Here is a 16,082-nt window from a genome sequence, read left to right as displayed (position 1 = left end):
TTGTAAGTTTCTATTAGATCTCCCTTCAACCTTCTAAACTCTAATGAATATAATCCCAGGATCCTCAGCCATTCATTGTATGTTAGGCCTACCATTCCAGGATCATCCGTGTGAATCTCCGCTGGACACGCTCCAGTGCCAATATGTCCTTCCTGTGATGTGGGGCCCAAAATTGGAGACAGTATTCTACATGGGGCCTAACCAGAGCTTTACAAAGTCTCAGTAGCACATCGTTACTTTTATGTTCCAACCCTCTTGAGATAAATGAGAACATTACATTTGCTTTCGTAACCATGGAATGAACCTGCAAGTCAACCTTTAGAGAATCCTGGACTAGCACTTCCAGATCCCTTATAAATTTTCTCACCATTCAAGAAATAGTTCATGCCTATATTCTCACATTGAATTTCATCAACCATTTCTTAGACCACTCTCCTAAACTGTCTAAATCTTTCTGCAGCCTCCCCACCTCCTCAGGACTACCTGCCTGTCCACCTAAACTTTGTATCATCGACGAACTTCGCCAGAATGCCCCCTGCCCCTTCATCCAGTTCATTAATATATAAAGTGAACACCTGTGGCCCCAACACTGAACCCTGCGGGTCACCACTTGTCATTAGCTGCCATTCCAAAAAAGAACCTTTTATCCTAACTATCTGTCTTCTATCATACAGCCAATACTCAATCCATGCCAGTAGCTCACCTTGAACACCAGGGGCCCTCACCTTGTTCAGCAGGCTTCTGTGAGGAACTTTATCACAGGTCTTTTGGAAGTCTAGTTAGATAACATCTGCAGGGTTTCCTTGGTCTAACCTACTTGTTACCTCTTCAAAGCATTCTAACAGATTTATCAGGCACTGCCTCCCCTTACCAAATCCATGCTGACTTGTTCTAATTCGACCCTGCACTTCCAAGAATTTAGATATCTCATCCTTAACGATTGATTCTAGAATTTTACCTACAACCACGGTTAGGCTAATCAGCCTCTATTTTTCCATTTTTTGTCTTGATCCTTTCTTGAACAAGAGGGTTACAACAATAATTTTCTAATCATCTGGGACTTTCCCTGACTCCAGTAATTTTTGAAAGATTACAACCAATGCCTCTGCTATTTCTTCAGCCACCTCCCTCAGAACTTTAGGATGTAGCCCATTTGGGCTCAGAGATTTATCAATTTTTAAACCTTTTAGCTTTTCTTGCACTTTCTCTTTTGTAATGGCTACCATACTCAACTCTGCCCCTCGACTCTCCTTAATTGTTGGGATATTACTCATTTCTTCCACAGTGAAAACTGACACAATATTTATTAAGTTCTTCAGCTATTTCCTTATCTCCTATCACGAGCCTTCTTACATCAGTTTGGAATGGCCCAATTTCAACTTTTGCCTCTCATTTGTTTCTTATGTATTGAAAGAAACTTTTATTATTATTTCTAATATTACTGGCTAGTTTACCTTCATATTTGATTCTCTCCTTCCTTATTTCTCTCCTTGTTTTCCGCTGTTGGCTTTTGTAGTCTTCCCAATCTTCTGCTTTCCCAGTTCTCTTGGCCACTTTATAGGCTCTCTTTTTCTGTGATACATTTCCTGAACTTCTATTGTCAGCCATGGCTGTCTAATCCATCCCCCCCACCTCGGATAATCTTTCTTTTCTTTGGGATAAACCTTTGTACTGTGTCCTCAATTACTCCCAGAAACTCCTGCCATTATTGCTCTCCTGCCTTCTCCACGAGGCTCTGCTTCCAGTCGATTTTCATCAGTTCCTCCCTCATGCCCCTAAATTACCTTTATTTAACTGTAACACTATTACATTTATTACGTTTGATTTTGCCTTCTCTCTTTCAAACTGCAGACTGAACTCGACTATATTATGATCACCATGACCTTACCTTTCTGACATGCCCTATCTATTTACGGGTACATCTTGTGCCCCTGGTCCTGACCGCTGCTGGGAGGTCTGTACGTGTTGTGGGCGGCACGGTGGCACAGTGGTTAGCACTGCTGCCTCACAGTGCCTGAGACCCGGGTTCAATTCCTGACTCAGGCGACTGTGTGGAGTTTGCACGTTCTCCCCGTGTCTGCGTGGGTTTCCTCCGGGTGCTCCGGTTTCCTCCCACAGTCCAAAGATGTGCGGGTCAGGTGAATTGGCCATGCTAAATTGCCCGTAGTGTTAGGTAAGGGGTAAATGTAGGGGTATGGGTGGTTGCACTTCGGCGGGTCGGTGTGGACTTGTTGGGCCGAAGGGCCTGTTTCCACACTGTAAGTCTAATCTAATAACTCCCATTATGGTTTGTTTGCCTTTGTAGTTCGTCAACTCTTTCTACACAGACTTCACATCATCTGACCCTATATCATTCAGTGCCATAGATTTAATTACATTCTTAACTAACAAGGCAAGCCCGCCCCCTCTGCCCACCTCCCTGTCTTTTCGATAAGTTGTAAATCCTTTTTAACTGGCAGTCCTGAACCCCCTGCAACCACGTCTTTGCAATGCCTACCACGTCATAATCATTCACGATGATTTGGTCTGTCAATTCATCTACTTTGTGACGAATACTATGAGCATTCAGATAAAGCACCTTAATGCTAATTTTCTTATCCTCATGTTTTCCATCACCTCTAGTAATATGTCCTAAGTTATCATTCCTTTTTGCTTCATTCCTAGTCTGCCTCAAACTTAAACCCTGCACACATGCTAACCTGCTGCTTATCTTTCTACTTGACACCATACTCCCTGTTACTTTCCCTTTCCCTTCCTCCCGACTCACAAGTGTAAAGTCCTAGTGACCACCCTATTTATCCTGTTCACCAGAACACTGGTTCCGGATCGGTTCAGGTGGAGACCGTCCCATTGTCCATGTATTGCTATGTGCGACCTTGTCCATTTTTTTCTTGTAGAACTAATCTTTTCTTTATCTTGGCCTGCTGTTGTTTAGTGTTGATGGTTCGTTCTAGTATATTTGTCTATCCCTGGTCAGTTGCTTTGGTGTACAGAGGTTTTTGGCATGAAATTTCCTGTTCATATCTGTGGAATCGGTTGTGAGCATCATTTATCATTTCTTGTAACATTCTGCAGCCATTCTGTTCTGCTGTTCTTCTGGCTTGTGGGGTGTTGCGAGGTGGTTTATATTTGACACATCATGATTATACCTGTTTCCTGACGCATTCATGTATGTAGTACAATTGATTGTGGGTGACTACCATACACTGATGACATCTCGGAAATGAAGAACAGACTACTCCAGGTAGCAACAAACATTACATCAGACAGACTCCAGGAAACTAGCCACCAGGATACACATACACCAACTTGCCACCAAAAGACATGATCAACTATCACTAGTACCCTTACACACAGACAATGAGGGACACCAGTTCGACTGGGACAATACATCAATCCTGGGAGAGGCTGAACAAATATAAGCATGGGAATTCCTAGAGGCTTGGCATCCAAACTGGCATACCATCAACAAACACACTGATTTGGACCTCATTTACCAACCTCTCAGAAAAAGAACTGAAAATGTGTTGCTGGAAAAGCGCAGCAGATCAGGCAGCATCCAAGGAGCAGGAGAATCGATGTTTTGGGCATGAGCCCTTCTTCAGGAATTCTTGAAGTAGGCCTGAAGAAGGGCTCATGCCCGAAACGTCGATTCTCCTGTTCCTTGGATGCTGCCTCACCTGCTGCGCTTTTCGAGCAACACATTTTCAGCTCTGACCTCCAGCATCTGCAGTCCTCACTTTCTCCTCTCAGAAAAAGAACCCTGCAAGTGTTATAACCCACCATAACAGACCAAGATACATAGCTAGAAAGTGGGACAGTGCACCAGCACTTCAATGGAGGCCCACTAATGATGCTACCTAGCTTGGTGATGAAACATCTGAGAACAAACCTTCCAGTTCAGTGAGCAAACTTACAACCTGAACCGCAACCTGAGTGACAAATCTTCATAAAAATCACAAATTTCTATAACTCTTTAGGGAGGGTATTCTCTGTATAATTTCTAAGATGGTGGCAGCATACGGTTATCAATTTCTTTTTTTTAAATCAATCACAATGTGAATATGGCTGTAATGGTTATGTTCCTTGAAGCTGTTTGTAATTGTAATTGTGTTTGCTGCTATCAACTATACACATAATTGATTTTTATGGTACGTGACCTGTTTGTTTCAATTAGATGCTAGACTTGAATTTGAATGAAGGTTGACCCTCAAACAAAGAATTTTTCTTAATTTCACATTTCCTTGATGAACCTAAAGTCATAACATAAATGGAAGTAAAATGGAGTGCCATTAAGAAAAGGGTTTTAACATATTTACCCCAAATATTGAAACAAATTCCATGGAAGGTCAAAATAATTTCCACTGAAAGGGGACTTAATATTTCTCTTTTATGTACAGATGGATTCCTTGATGTAACCCCAGTGACATTTGTTTGAGCTTAGTTCATCTTCCTCAGGCTGTGGGTGTTGAGTTAATGGATAACCTTGCTGAATTTTCAAAAAGGATGAGATGTTAAATAACACTTTACACAAGTAGTTTGGTGATGGTGAGTGGGTGGGAGGTAGTGAAGTGAGGAGGGAGGGAGACGGATTTACAAAAATGTAAACAACTAAACTGGATACAGAACATGACAGGAGACCAACTGGGGTTGGAGAGAAAAAGTAGAGGAGGATATTGATTGTAAAAGAATAAATTTGAGTTTTCAGATGGGAGTCTAAAAAGATGGCTAAACATAAAATGAGGCAAAAGCACGCTAAAAGTACATAAGATGTCTGTACAGCAATGTAATACCCAAAATAAAGGAGGAGCTAGCAGCAGACACCTGTTGGGAGAGAAATCAGTGAAAGAGACAATGCTGAAGCATGAGAAAGCATCTTCAGCGAGGAGAACTTAGTGGGTTGTTCATCTTGGTGTTCTCCTGAGGATCCTAGAACCACAGCTTCCAGCATTCAGTATTTTGATTCACTTTCCATGTTGAAGGGCTTATGCCCGAAACGTCGAATTTCCTGCTTCTTGGATGCTGCCTGATCTGCTGCGCTTTTCCAGCAACACATTTTCAGCTCTGATCTCCAGCATCTGCAGTCCTCACTTTCTCCTCACTTTCCATGTTACCAAGAAATCAGAACATTCCCCCAACAGTACTGTAGATGTATAGTCCGAAATTAGCTACACCGATGGCCAAGCTTTCCAGTACAATGACAACATTAGCATTTAACAGATAATGGGAAAGTTGTCAAGGTGTACTCTGTCTACAAGAGGGGAAACTTTGCCACAGGATCTAGTACTGGAGAAGGAGCCAGAGCAGCCACGATAAGTCAAAATGGATAAAAAGTCTCTGTAATTGTGACTATAATATCTTTTGCTTCTCCACCATCTTAAAGTACATAAATATGATGGAAAAAAATAATTTAATAGGTTGGAGACAAGGAGATCTAGCGTTTGAGAGTAGAATTGGAAAAATAAAATAGGCACCAAATTGGCAAACATCAATGCAGGAATAAAAAAGAAACATGTTCTAAATGTAAATACTTTATCTCTAATACCTATACAATGCCTAAATAAGCTTTAAATCTAGCTTCCAGAGCAACTGGTGCATTGAAATTTCAATGAGGAGAAAGTGAGGACTGCAGATGCTGGAGATTAGAGCTGAAAAATGTGTTGCTGGAAAAGCGCAGCGGGCCAGGCAGCATCCAAGGAGCAGGAGAATCGACATTTCGGGCATAAGCCCTTCTTCAGGAATTTTCTGAAGAAGGGCTTATGCCCGAAACGTCAATTCTCCTGCTTGTTGGATGCTGCCTGACCCGCTGTGCTTTTCCAGCAACACATTTTTCAGCTCCTTACCAATGAGCCAGGTATCTCAAGTTCAAGCGAGTCCCACATGCCCCAGAGGTGTGTCATACAATCTCATAAGCAGGTGATTAGAAAATATCTGAAGCACATACATACAGACTTGTACCGAAACAGTGTGTGGTTGAATTGGAATGTATAGTTTGAATATATTATTTAACAAAATGTAAGACGAAAGATTGGCTTCAATGTCATCCTTCACCTTTGGACAACCATTCTTTGCTGTCATGTTACACCCCTGGAAAACAGATGGTGAAGGGTAATCTTTGATAAGTGCAGTCATTTACAGGGATTGTCAGTGAATCTGAAAGAGACGCCACCTGATGCAGTGAGTCTAAATAAGAGTAGTGCTGGAAAAGCACAGCAGTTTAGACAGCATCCGAGGAGCAGGAAAATCGATGTTTCGGGCAAAAGCCCTTCATCAGGAATATAGGCAGGGAGCCTCCAGGGTGGAGAGATTCATTGGGGCGGGGGCGGAAAGCCGTGGTGGTGGTGTGGGGAGAGCTGGGGGGAAGGTAACAAAGAGTACAGCAGGTGAATGGGGATGGGGATGGAGGTGATAAGTGAGAGAGGAGGGTGGGGGAAAGTAGCGAAGAGTACAATGGGTGGATGGAGCTGTAGAAGGACTGGATGTCCCTCCATTTCATCCTCTCCCGATGTCCCCAACAATACCCTTCCACCGACACTCTCATTCGTTTGGCTGAACTGGTCCTCACCCTTAACAATTTTTCCTTCGAATCCTCCCACTTCCTCCAGACCAAAGGGGTAGCCATGGGCACGTGTATGGGCCCCAGCTATGCCTGTCGCTTTGTCGGCTTTGTAGAACAATTCATCTTCCGTAGTTACACCAGCACTATACCCCACCTCTTCCTCCACTACATTGATGACTGCATCAGCGCCACCTAGTGCTCCCGTGAGGAGGTTGAGCAGTTCATAAACTTCACGAATACATTCTACCCCGACCTTAAATTTACCTGGACCATCTCTGACACCTCCCTCCTCTTCCTTGACCTTTCCATCTCCATTAATAACGACCGACTTGACACTGACATTTTTTACAAACCCACTGACTCTCACAGCTACCTGGATTACACCTCTTCCCACCCTATCTCCTGCAAAAATGTCATCCTGTATTCCCAATTCCTTCACCTCTGCCGTATCTGCTGCCAGGAGGACCAGCTCCACCATAGAACACACCAGATAGCCTCCTTCTTTAAAGACCACAATTTCCCTTCCAAGGGAAGATGCCCTCCAACCCATCTCGTCCACATCCCACACCTCCGCCCTCAAGCCACACCCATCCAACCGTAACAAGGACAGAATCCCCCGGTCCTCACCTTCCACCCTACCAACCTTCGCATAAACTGCATTATCCGCCGACATTTCCGCCACCTCCAAACAGAGCTCACCAGCAAGCATATATTTCCCTCCCCACCCCTTTCCACTTTCTGCAAAGTCTGTTCCCTCCATGACTACCTGGTCAGGTCAATGCCCCCCAACAACCCACCCACCAATCCTGGCACCTTCCCCTGCCACTGCAGGAATTGCAAAACCTGTGCCCACACCTCCTTCCTCACCTCCATCCAAGGCCCCAAAGGAGCCTTCCACATCCATCAAAGTTTCATCCACACATCCACCGATGTCATTCATTGTATCTGTTGCTCCTGATGCGGTCTCCTCTACTTTGGGGAGACTGGACACCTTCTCGCAGAGCGCTTCAGGGAACATCTCCAGGACACCTGCACCAATCAACCCCACCGCCCCATGGCCCAACATTTCAACTCCCCCTCCCACTCTGTCGAGGACATGCAGGTCCTGGGCCTCCTCCACCGCCGCTCCATTTCTACCTGTGCCTGGAGGAAGAACGCCTCATCTTCTGCCTCAGAACACTTCAACCCCAGGGCATCAATGTAGACTTCACCAGTTTCCTCATTTCCTCTCCCCCCACCTTACCCCAGTTCCTAACTTCCAGCTCAGCACAGTCCTCATGACCTGTCCCACCTGCCAATCTCCCTTCCCACCTATCCGCTTCTGCCTCCCCTCTGACCTATCACCTCCATCCCCATCTCCATCCACCCATTGTACTCTTTGCTACCTTCCCCACCCTCTTCCCTGACCAATCACCTCCATCCTCACCCCCATTCACCTATTGTACTCTTTGCTACCTTCTTCCCAGCCCCAAACCCCCCCTCCCCCCAATTTATCTCTCCACCCTGGAGGCTCCCTACCTCCATTCCTGATGAAGGCCTTTTGCCCAAAATGTCGATTTTCCTGCTCCTCGGATGTTGCCTGACCTGCTGTGCTTTTCCAGCACCACTCTAACCTAGACTTTGGTTTCCAATATCTGCAGTTCTCACTTTTTCCCTGATGCAGTGAGATACTAGGTAATGACCTAGAAAAATGACACCGCCATGACTATCAGTGGCTATAGGGGCCAGCACTGAAAACAACAACAATCTACAATAACATGAGATGACCATTTCATATACAGCATTTGTGAGAATCTGGTTGTAAGGATTAGTTTCTTCAGCCATCAGCAGAAGTGCACTATATGAGCCTGCCCCATCCCCAGCAGATGTGATTTTCTGCATGTCCATCATTTTATGGAGCTGGAAGGATGTCATTAATGTCTAAGAGAGTAGGATCTTGCTGTCCCATTAATAGGCTATTAACAAGCATTATAATTTTATCATTGCTGAGTTTGTAATGTAGAATGTGCGTTCTTCATGTGGATACAACTGAGAATTCCCAGCATGCAGTTTTCTACGCAGTCGGGTCCATTGTGGAAGTGACCCAGTTTTTCAATTTTTCTTGAGTGTGGTTCATTTTTGTTTAGCTAAACAACTTAATAACTTCATTATTTCAGTCAGAATGCTTTGGGAATATAGAAAATAAATATGAAAATTATTAAGAGAACATACAGAGATCAATGGCTACAAATCCTAGACATCATTCCATCCGTAGCAGGTGTGTCGATAGTGTGGTCCTATCCCTGTGCTTTCATTTTGCTAATGAATCCCTACAGGCACTTTACCAGATGCCTTCTGAAAATCCAAGTTTACTGAGTCAACCTTTATCAATACTATTAGTAACATGGTCAAAAAGCTCCAAAAGGTTCATCAAGCAAAAATTCCCATTCATAAATACATGGCGATTATGCCTAATCAAATTATTATTAAAGGTGTTCACTTGTCATAACCTTTTCAATAGATTCTCTGCTACCTATATAAGGCTGTCAGGTCTTTCATTCTCCATTATCTATCTTACTTCCATGTTTAATAATGGTGTGACATTTGCAATATTTTAATCTGCAGAAACCATTCAGAATCTAGAGAATTTTGAAAGATGATCACAAATGCATCCACTGTCTCCATAGCTACCTTTTCCAATATTTTGGGATATAATATATCAAGTCCTGGGGAATTATCAACATTTGGAATCATAGAGTCATAGAGATGTACAGTATGGAATCAGATCCTTTGGTCCAACTTTTTCATGCCGACCAGATGTCCTAACCTAATCTAGTCCCATTTGCCAACATTTGGCTCATATCTCTCTAAACCCTTCCTATTCAGATACCTATTCAGATGCCTCTTAAATGTTGTAATTATACCTGCCTCCACTATTTCCTCATCCATCTAGGCATACCTGCTGCATGAAAATGTTGCCCCTTAGGCCCCTTTTAAATCTTTCTCTTTCCACCCTAAACCTATGGCCTCTAGTTCTGGACTCCCTCTCCCTGTGAAAAGACCTTATCTATTTACCCTATCCATGCCCCTCATGATTTTCTAAGACTCTATAAGGTCTCCCCTCAGCCTCCAATGCTCCAGGGAAAATAGATCCAGCCTATTCAGCCTCTCCTTATAGCCCAAACCCTCCATCACTGGCAACATCCTTGTAAATCTTTTCCGAACCCTTTCAAGCTTCATAACAACTTTCCAATAGGAGTAAGACCAGCACTGCACAAAATATTCCAAAAGTGGCCTAACCAATGTCCTGTACAACTGCAACATGACATCCCAACTCCTATACTTCAATGCACTGACCAATATATGGAAGCATACCAAACACTTCCTAAACTATCTATTGCCACTCCACTTTCAAGGGACTATGAACTTGCATTCCAAGGTTTCTTTGTTCATCAATACTCCACAGCACCTTACGACTCAGAATGCAGCACCTCACATTTAACTAAATTAAGCACCATCTTCCACTCCTCAACCCATTAGACTAACTGATCAAGGTCACATTGTATCTGAGGTAACTTTCATCACTGCCCACGACACTTCCAATTTGGTGTCATCTGTAATTTCTATTAATTTCTCCAACACAACTTCCTTTGTAAAACTAATTTCCTTCAGTTCTTCATTCTCTTTAAACCCTTGATCTCTAATTCTGGCAAACATTTTAGATTAGATTACTTACAGTGTGGAAACAGGCCCTTTGGCCCAACAAGTCCACACCGACCTGCCGAAGCACACCCACCCAGACCCATTCCCCTACATTGACCCCTGCACCTAACACTACGGGTAATTTAGCGTGGCCAATTCACCTAACCTGCACATTTTTGGACTGTGGGAGGAAACCGGAGCACCCGGAGGAAACCCACGCAGACATGGGGAGAATGTGCATTTTTGTATATTCCACAGTGAAGACAGACATAAAGTAATTGTTTTGTTTCTTTTCCATGTCTCAATTGCCCTTTGTAAATTCTCCTGACTCTGCTATCAGGACCAACCTTTGTCTTAAACAAACTGTTATATGTAAAAGCTTTCACAGTTTTTTTTTACTAATTTATGTTCATATTCTATTCTCCCTTTCTTTATCAGTTCCTTGGTTCTCCTTTGCTGTATTGCAACATTCCCTCAAGCTTCAGGTTTCTAGCAATATGACAGACCTTTTCTTTTATCTGCACAGAGCCAGACTTTACGCAATCAGATTGCCACTCCATTCCCACCTTTTTATCATTAAGGAAGAACTCTCATTTCTCACAGGAGATTCTCATAGCTCCTTCAATCGTACTTTAAATCTAACAGGTCTCTCGCGGTGCAGGATAATTGTGGGAAATCAGACCACAGACACTTTGTCACTGCAGTAGTTGTCATATTTTGTGATTTAAATATCCACCAGAGTAGACAGTCACTTGGACATCTCTTGTGGTAGGGTAGGTGCCAGAGTTGAGTGCCAGTGCACAAGGTGGGAAGGATGGCAGGTAATTCATGGAGCGTTTAAGATAGTTCTTTGGGCTAAAGGGATCAGAGGCTATGGGGGATAGCAGAAACAGGGTACTAAGTTGAATGATCAGCCATGATTGGACCAAGTGACCTCCTATTCATCCTATTTTCTGTTTCTGTAGTAGGTTAGGGTGTGCAGGGGTATCTGGTTCAGAAAATGAAAGGGGGAACCAAAGGGAGGAGGGGGGAGTTTTCTGAAGTCCAGTGGCTATGGAAAGGGGTCTGGTTGGGGAGGAAAGGAGGCAAAGGAACACCAGGAAGACCTTGGGGGTTGAGGTGTTTCCAGGGTGTGGGAGGAGAAGGGTTCTCAGGCCTTGGTGGGTGGATTAGTATCAGGTCAAGCATGGGGCAGTAGGAAGATTGGGGTTGGGTTCCAAGAAGAGATCAAGGTGTCTGATTCTGGGGGGGTGGGGGGGTGCATATTACTTTAGGTTGTAGGAATGGGGGTTGCAGGTGGGATGTTGTCAAGTACTCTGGGAGAGGGGGGTGTGGTTGGGTGTGTGCGATTTTTGTGGTAGGCAGTGTAGTTGGCATTTTTCATAGCAAGTTGTGGAGTCTTTTTAATAGTTACCAGCAAGTGGACTAGGTATTTAATTCTCAGTTGGGTAACTATTAACTTAACTGCAGTGGAACACGCCCAGTTCTCTTAATTAACTTGATACTTTCAGAAGGTTCAAAGTGCAGGGGAATTACCAACTGGAATCTTTAATTTCCTGGCCAGTTTCCTCAGAGTCTGCTTTTTCAAGGCTTTCTCAGTATCCCAACATGTAACTCCCACCTACACTGCAGAAATTACTACCTGACCATCTGAGAATCCTAGCGCTTCCTTCTGGAGAATACCATTTGGGCAGGATTTTCTGATAAGTTACATTCTCACACAGATTGCCACTCCAGCCCTTCTATTTTATGAAAGAAGAGAACTTTGAAATTGAAAGGAGATTCTGATCAGGACTCCCTCAGAAATGCAGTGGGGTACTTGCATTCAGACAATATTTTGCTAGTACAGAACAGTCAGGAGAAAGCAAACCATGCTCCTTTTCACAGCAATCATGTTCTGAAATGTAAAAATCCTGATGGTCATATGAACAGTGCTGTCAAATGCTAAATACATAAAGTAAATGTGATGTTACACTGTTGGGAGATTAGGGTGCTAGATAGGAAGAGGGTTGTATGGTGCCAAGTAAGTATCGTGCTGGTTGAGTAAGATGCCAAGGCAGCAGATAAGAGGATGCCTGCTGATTAAGATACAAGCTGGGGAAGGGAATTCTACGAGGTGTAGGATTCCACATAAGCAGTGAGTAGGATGCCAGCTAAGTAGGGTTCCAGCTGGGAATGGTGCCAGAATGCACGGTAGGTTGCAGATGGAGGGAATATGATGCCAAATGAGTAGAGCTCAACTACAGACGTGAGGAAAGAGTGACTGTCTTTGGCATCAAGGCCACATTTGACAGATTACGGATGAGCCCAGCAAAACTGCAGTCACTGAAAATCAAAGGGAAAACTCTCCACCCATTGCAGTCATACCTAGTACAAGGGAAAATGGCAATTTACCACCACTTTAGCAACCATAATTAGGGCAGGGTACACTGACACAGCCAGTGAAGCCTACATCTCTTGTATTAATAAAAAAACAACTAGTTTAACTTATGGAATGGTGTTTGATCGTGTTAATGAAAACAGATATAACACCAGCAATGTGAAACAGACAGTCAAGCATGGAAATATTTAAAAACATTGACTAATGACACTACAGTCTAAAATTACTGATAATTTCATTTAACTAGAGTGGCTTCATTAAGCCTTCAGCAATAAAGCTAGGTGGGCATAAATATTTTTTCAAAAATTAAATTGATAAATACTGAAGGATAATTATATGCTTCTGGTGTTGGCCAAATGACAGTAGATGTCATTAATAGTCCTGATAATTTTTTTGTCTCTAGTCGTTTAATGCTTGCAACATTTTCCTGCATGAAATCCTAGTGAGAACACAGCTTATTGTATTTGGAATATGGATCAGGATTATCAACTCTAAATGTCATATGCAAAGTATATCTTGGTTTTATAATTCATTTTTTAAAACAGTGAAATGTAAAAGTTATTTACTGATTTATTTCTTGTGAGAAACACACGTTTATTGGATTGACAATATTAGCAGGTTTAATTTACAGGTGTGACACTGATTTACTCACATTTTACGTTTGGAAATGTTCTCATGAGATTGGGAGAACACATTGAACATACATTGACATCAATGCAATGTGCTCAATGTTGAGAATAAACTTCAGCGAGCATCCATGGATCAAAATCGAATCCAAGAATTTTATTCAATCCATCTGAGTTGAATTTGAACCAATATCAAATCGTTCTTGACAGTTGAATTATTTATACAACATATGTATAAACCCAGGACATGGCACTCTCAGCACACGATCCTAGCATTTCCATAACGCATACTTTTTCACTTACTGTTTTTGCCATTATGTAAATATTTAGTTTGTAGCATAACATTTTGCAGCTCTAAATAATCTACATATTTGGGATTAAAGCGATTGATTATACAAAATAGTCTTTAAGTCAAAAAGAAAGGAAGCATACCTAAGGTCTAGGCAATTAAAAACAAAGTCCTTAAAGAATATAGAGAAAGTATGGAGTGAAAGGAGGACCAAGAAGGGTTATGAAATGTCCTTGGCCAACAGGGTTAAGGAGAATCCCAAAGCATTTTATATATGCATTGGGAGCAAGCGAGAGTGGACGCACTCAAGGACGGAGACTATATGTGGAGCTAGAGGAAATAGGTTAGATCCTTAATGAGTACTTTACATTGGTATTCACCAAAGAGGGGGATGTTGAGGGTGGGTAAAGGTGTGTGAATACTTTTGGGCGGGTCAACATAATGAAGGAGTAAGTGTTGGGTGTCCTGAAATACATTAAAGTGGACAAATCCCCAGGGCCAGATGGGATCTATCCCAAATACTGTGGGAGCCAGGGGAGCCTGGGGCCTTAACAGCTATCTTTGCATCTTCTTTAGCTTCAGGTGAAGTTCCAGAGGACCGGAGAATGGTCAAAGTTGTTCCTTTGTATGAGATGGGAAACCAAGATAATCCAGGTAATGACAGGCTGGTGAGCCTGAAGTCAATGGTGGGGAATGTTGGAGAAGATAATGAGAGGAATAATTCACATTTGGAAGCAAATGGACTTATTAGTGGTAGGCAGCAAGGCCATGTCTCACCAATTTCATTTTAAGGAGGTGACAAGAATGATTGATAAGGGAAGGGCAGTGGGTGTTGTCTACATGGACTTTAGAAAGGCATTTGATAGGGTATCTCATGGAAGGTTGGTACAGAAAGTAGATCTTCATGGGATCCAGAGTGTGCTAGCTAGATAGACACAAAACTGGCTTGGTCATAGAAGATAGAGAGTACTGGTGGAAGGGTGTTTTTTGGAATGGAGATCAGTAACTTGAGATATTCTGCAGGGATCAGCACTGGGACCTTTGTTGTTTGTAATATCCATATAAATGATCTGCAGGACAATGTAGATGGTCTGATTAGTAAGTTTGTGAATGACACCAAAATTGGCGTAGTTGCAGATAGTGAGGAGGTTTGTCAAAGGATACAGTGGAATATCGATAGACTGTAGGTTTGGGTACATAAATAGCAGAGGGAGTTTAATCTGGAAAAATGTGAAGTGATGCATTTTGGAAGATGAAATTCATTTTTGCAAATTATACGATAAATGTCAAAACTCTTAGAAGCATTGATATACATAGAGATCTGGGTGTACAGGTCCACAGATCCCTGAAAGTGGCAACACAGGTGGATAAGGTGGTCAAAAAGGCATCCATCACACTTGCCTTCATTGGCTATGGCATCGAATGTAAAAGTTGACAAGTTATGTTGTAACTGTATAAAATTTTAATTAGGCCACATTTGGAATATTGTTTGCAGTCTGGTTGCTACACTACCAGAAGGACATGGATGCTTTGGCGAGGGTGCAGAGCAGGTTTACGAGAAGGTTGCTGGTCTGGAGGATTTTAGTTATGAGGAGAGGTTGGATAAACTCAGATTGTTGTCACTGGAAATATGGAGGCTGAAGAGCGATCTGATAGAGGTCTATGATGTTATGAGAGGCGTACATAAGGTGGATATTCAGAGGCTTTTTCATGGGGTTCAAAGGTCAACTGCAAGAGGGGACAGATTCAAGGTGAGAGGGAGCAAGATTAGGGGAGAAGTGCAGGGAAAAGTGGTGAGTCCTGGAACACACTGTTAATGGAGGAGGTGGAAGCAGTCACTTTACCAATTTTACGATGTATCTTGATAGACACGCGAATGAGGGGTGCACAGAGGGATGGAAACCGTACATGGGCAATAAATAGCAAATTTCAATAGCGATTAGAATTGAGTCCAGCTTGGTAGGCTAAAGGGCCTGTTTCTGAGCTGTATTAAATTGTATCGTATAATAGTATTGTATAAGATCATTGCCTGGAAATTTGCCAGTTATGGGTCTATATTTATTATTTGTAGTCAAGAGAATTTGGACTGGAATCACTTCCTTCCTCTTACAGCTAAATTATATTGTCTAAATCCCTTTCTGAAAAGCCCCATTTGGAGCTAAACCAGCAGATAACATTGAGTCTCCATCAGCTACACAGTGTTCATAAACTAACACAACATTTGTTTCCTTATGGCAATCAATCCCTTGCTCCAATGAGGGAAATGAGCCAATTCTGAATTTGTTTCAGGATCAGGCCAAATGAATGGTGAAAGTCACATCTTGACCTCCTTTTACACAACGGCAGGCCTGTCAGAATTTCTAAGCATACATTTTTATAATGAGCTTGCACTGAAATTTATTTAAATAAGCAGAGCTACAAATCTAACCGTCTCTTCTTAGAATATTTGGCCTAATATGCCAATCAGTCAGATTGCTATTCTACTCAATTTTATTTTCCATTAACACTTGAGTTCCACATTTCCAGCTTGGAATTCCAATGCCAGCT

The 16,082-nt window shown here is 42.6% G+C and overlaps 1 protein-coding gene across 1 annotated transcript in view; it reads left to right on the top strand.

Moving 5' to 3' along the window:
* Positions 1-16,082, top strand: part of LOC132827975 (alpha-1,6-mannosylglycoprotein 6-beta-N-acetylglucosaminyltransferase B) — an 860,566-nt gene that overhangs the window by 130,574 nt on the left and 713,910 nt on the right. The window contains exon 3 of the mRNA XM_060844829.1: positions 13,735-13,754. Within this exon, the coding sequence (XP_060700812.1) occupies positions 13,735-13,754 (20 nt within the window). The remainder of the gene's footprint in view (positions 1-13,734; positions 13,755-16,082) is intronic.

This window comes from Hemiscyllium ocellatum, chromosome 25, assembly GCF_020745735.1.
Source record: "Hemiscyllium ocellatum isolate sHemOce1 chromosome 25, sHemOce1.pat.X.cur, whole genome shotgun sequence".
Classification (NCBI taxonomy): Eukaryota; Metazoa; Chordata; class Chondrichthyes; order Orectolobiformes; family Hemiscylliidae; genus Hemiscyllium; species Hemiscyllium ocellatum.
Note: the sequence above shows the minus strand (reverse complement) of the source record. Positions and strands in the feature narration are given on the sequence as shown.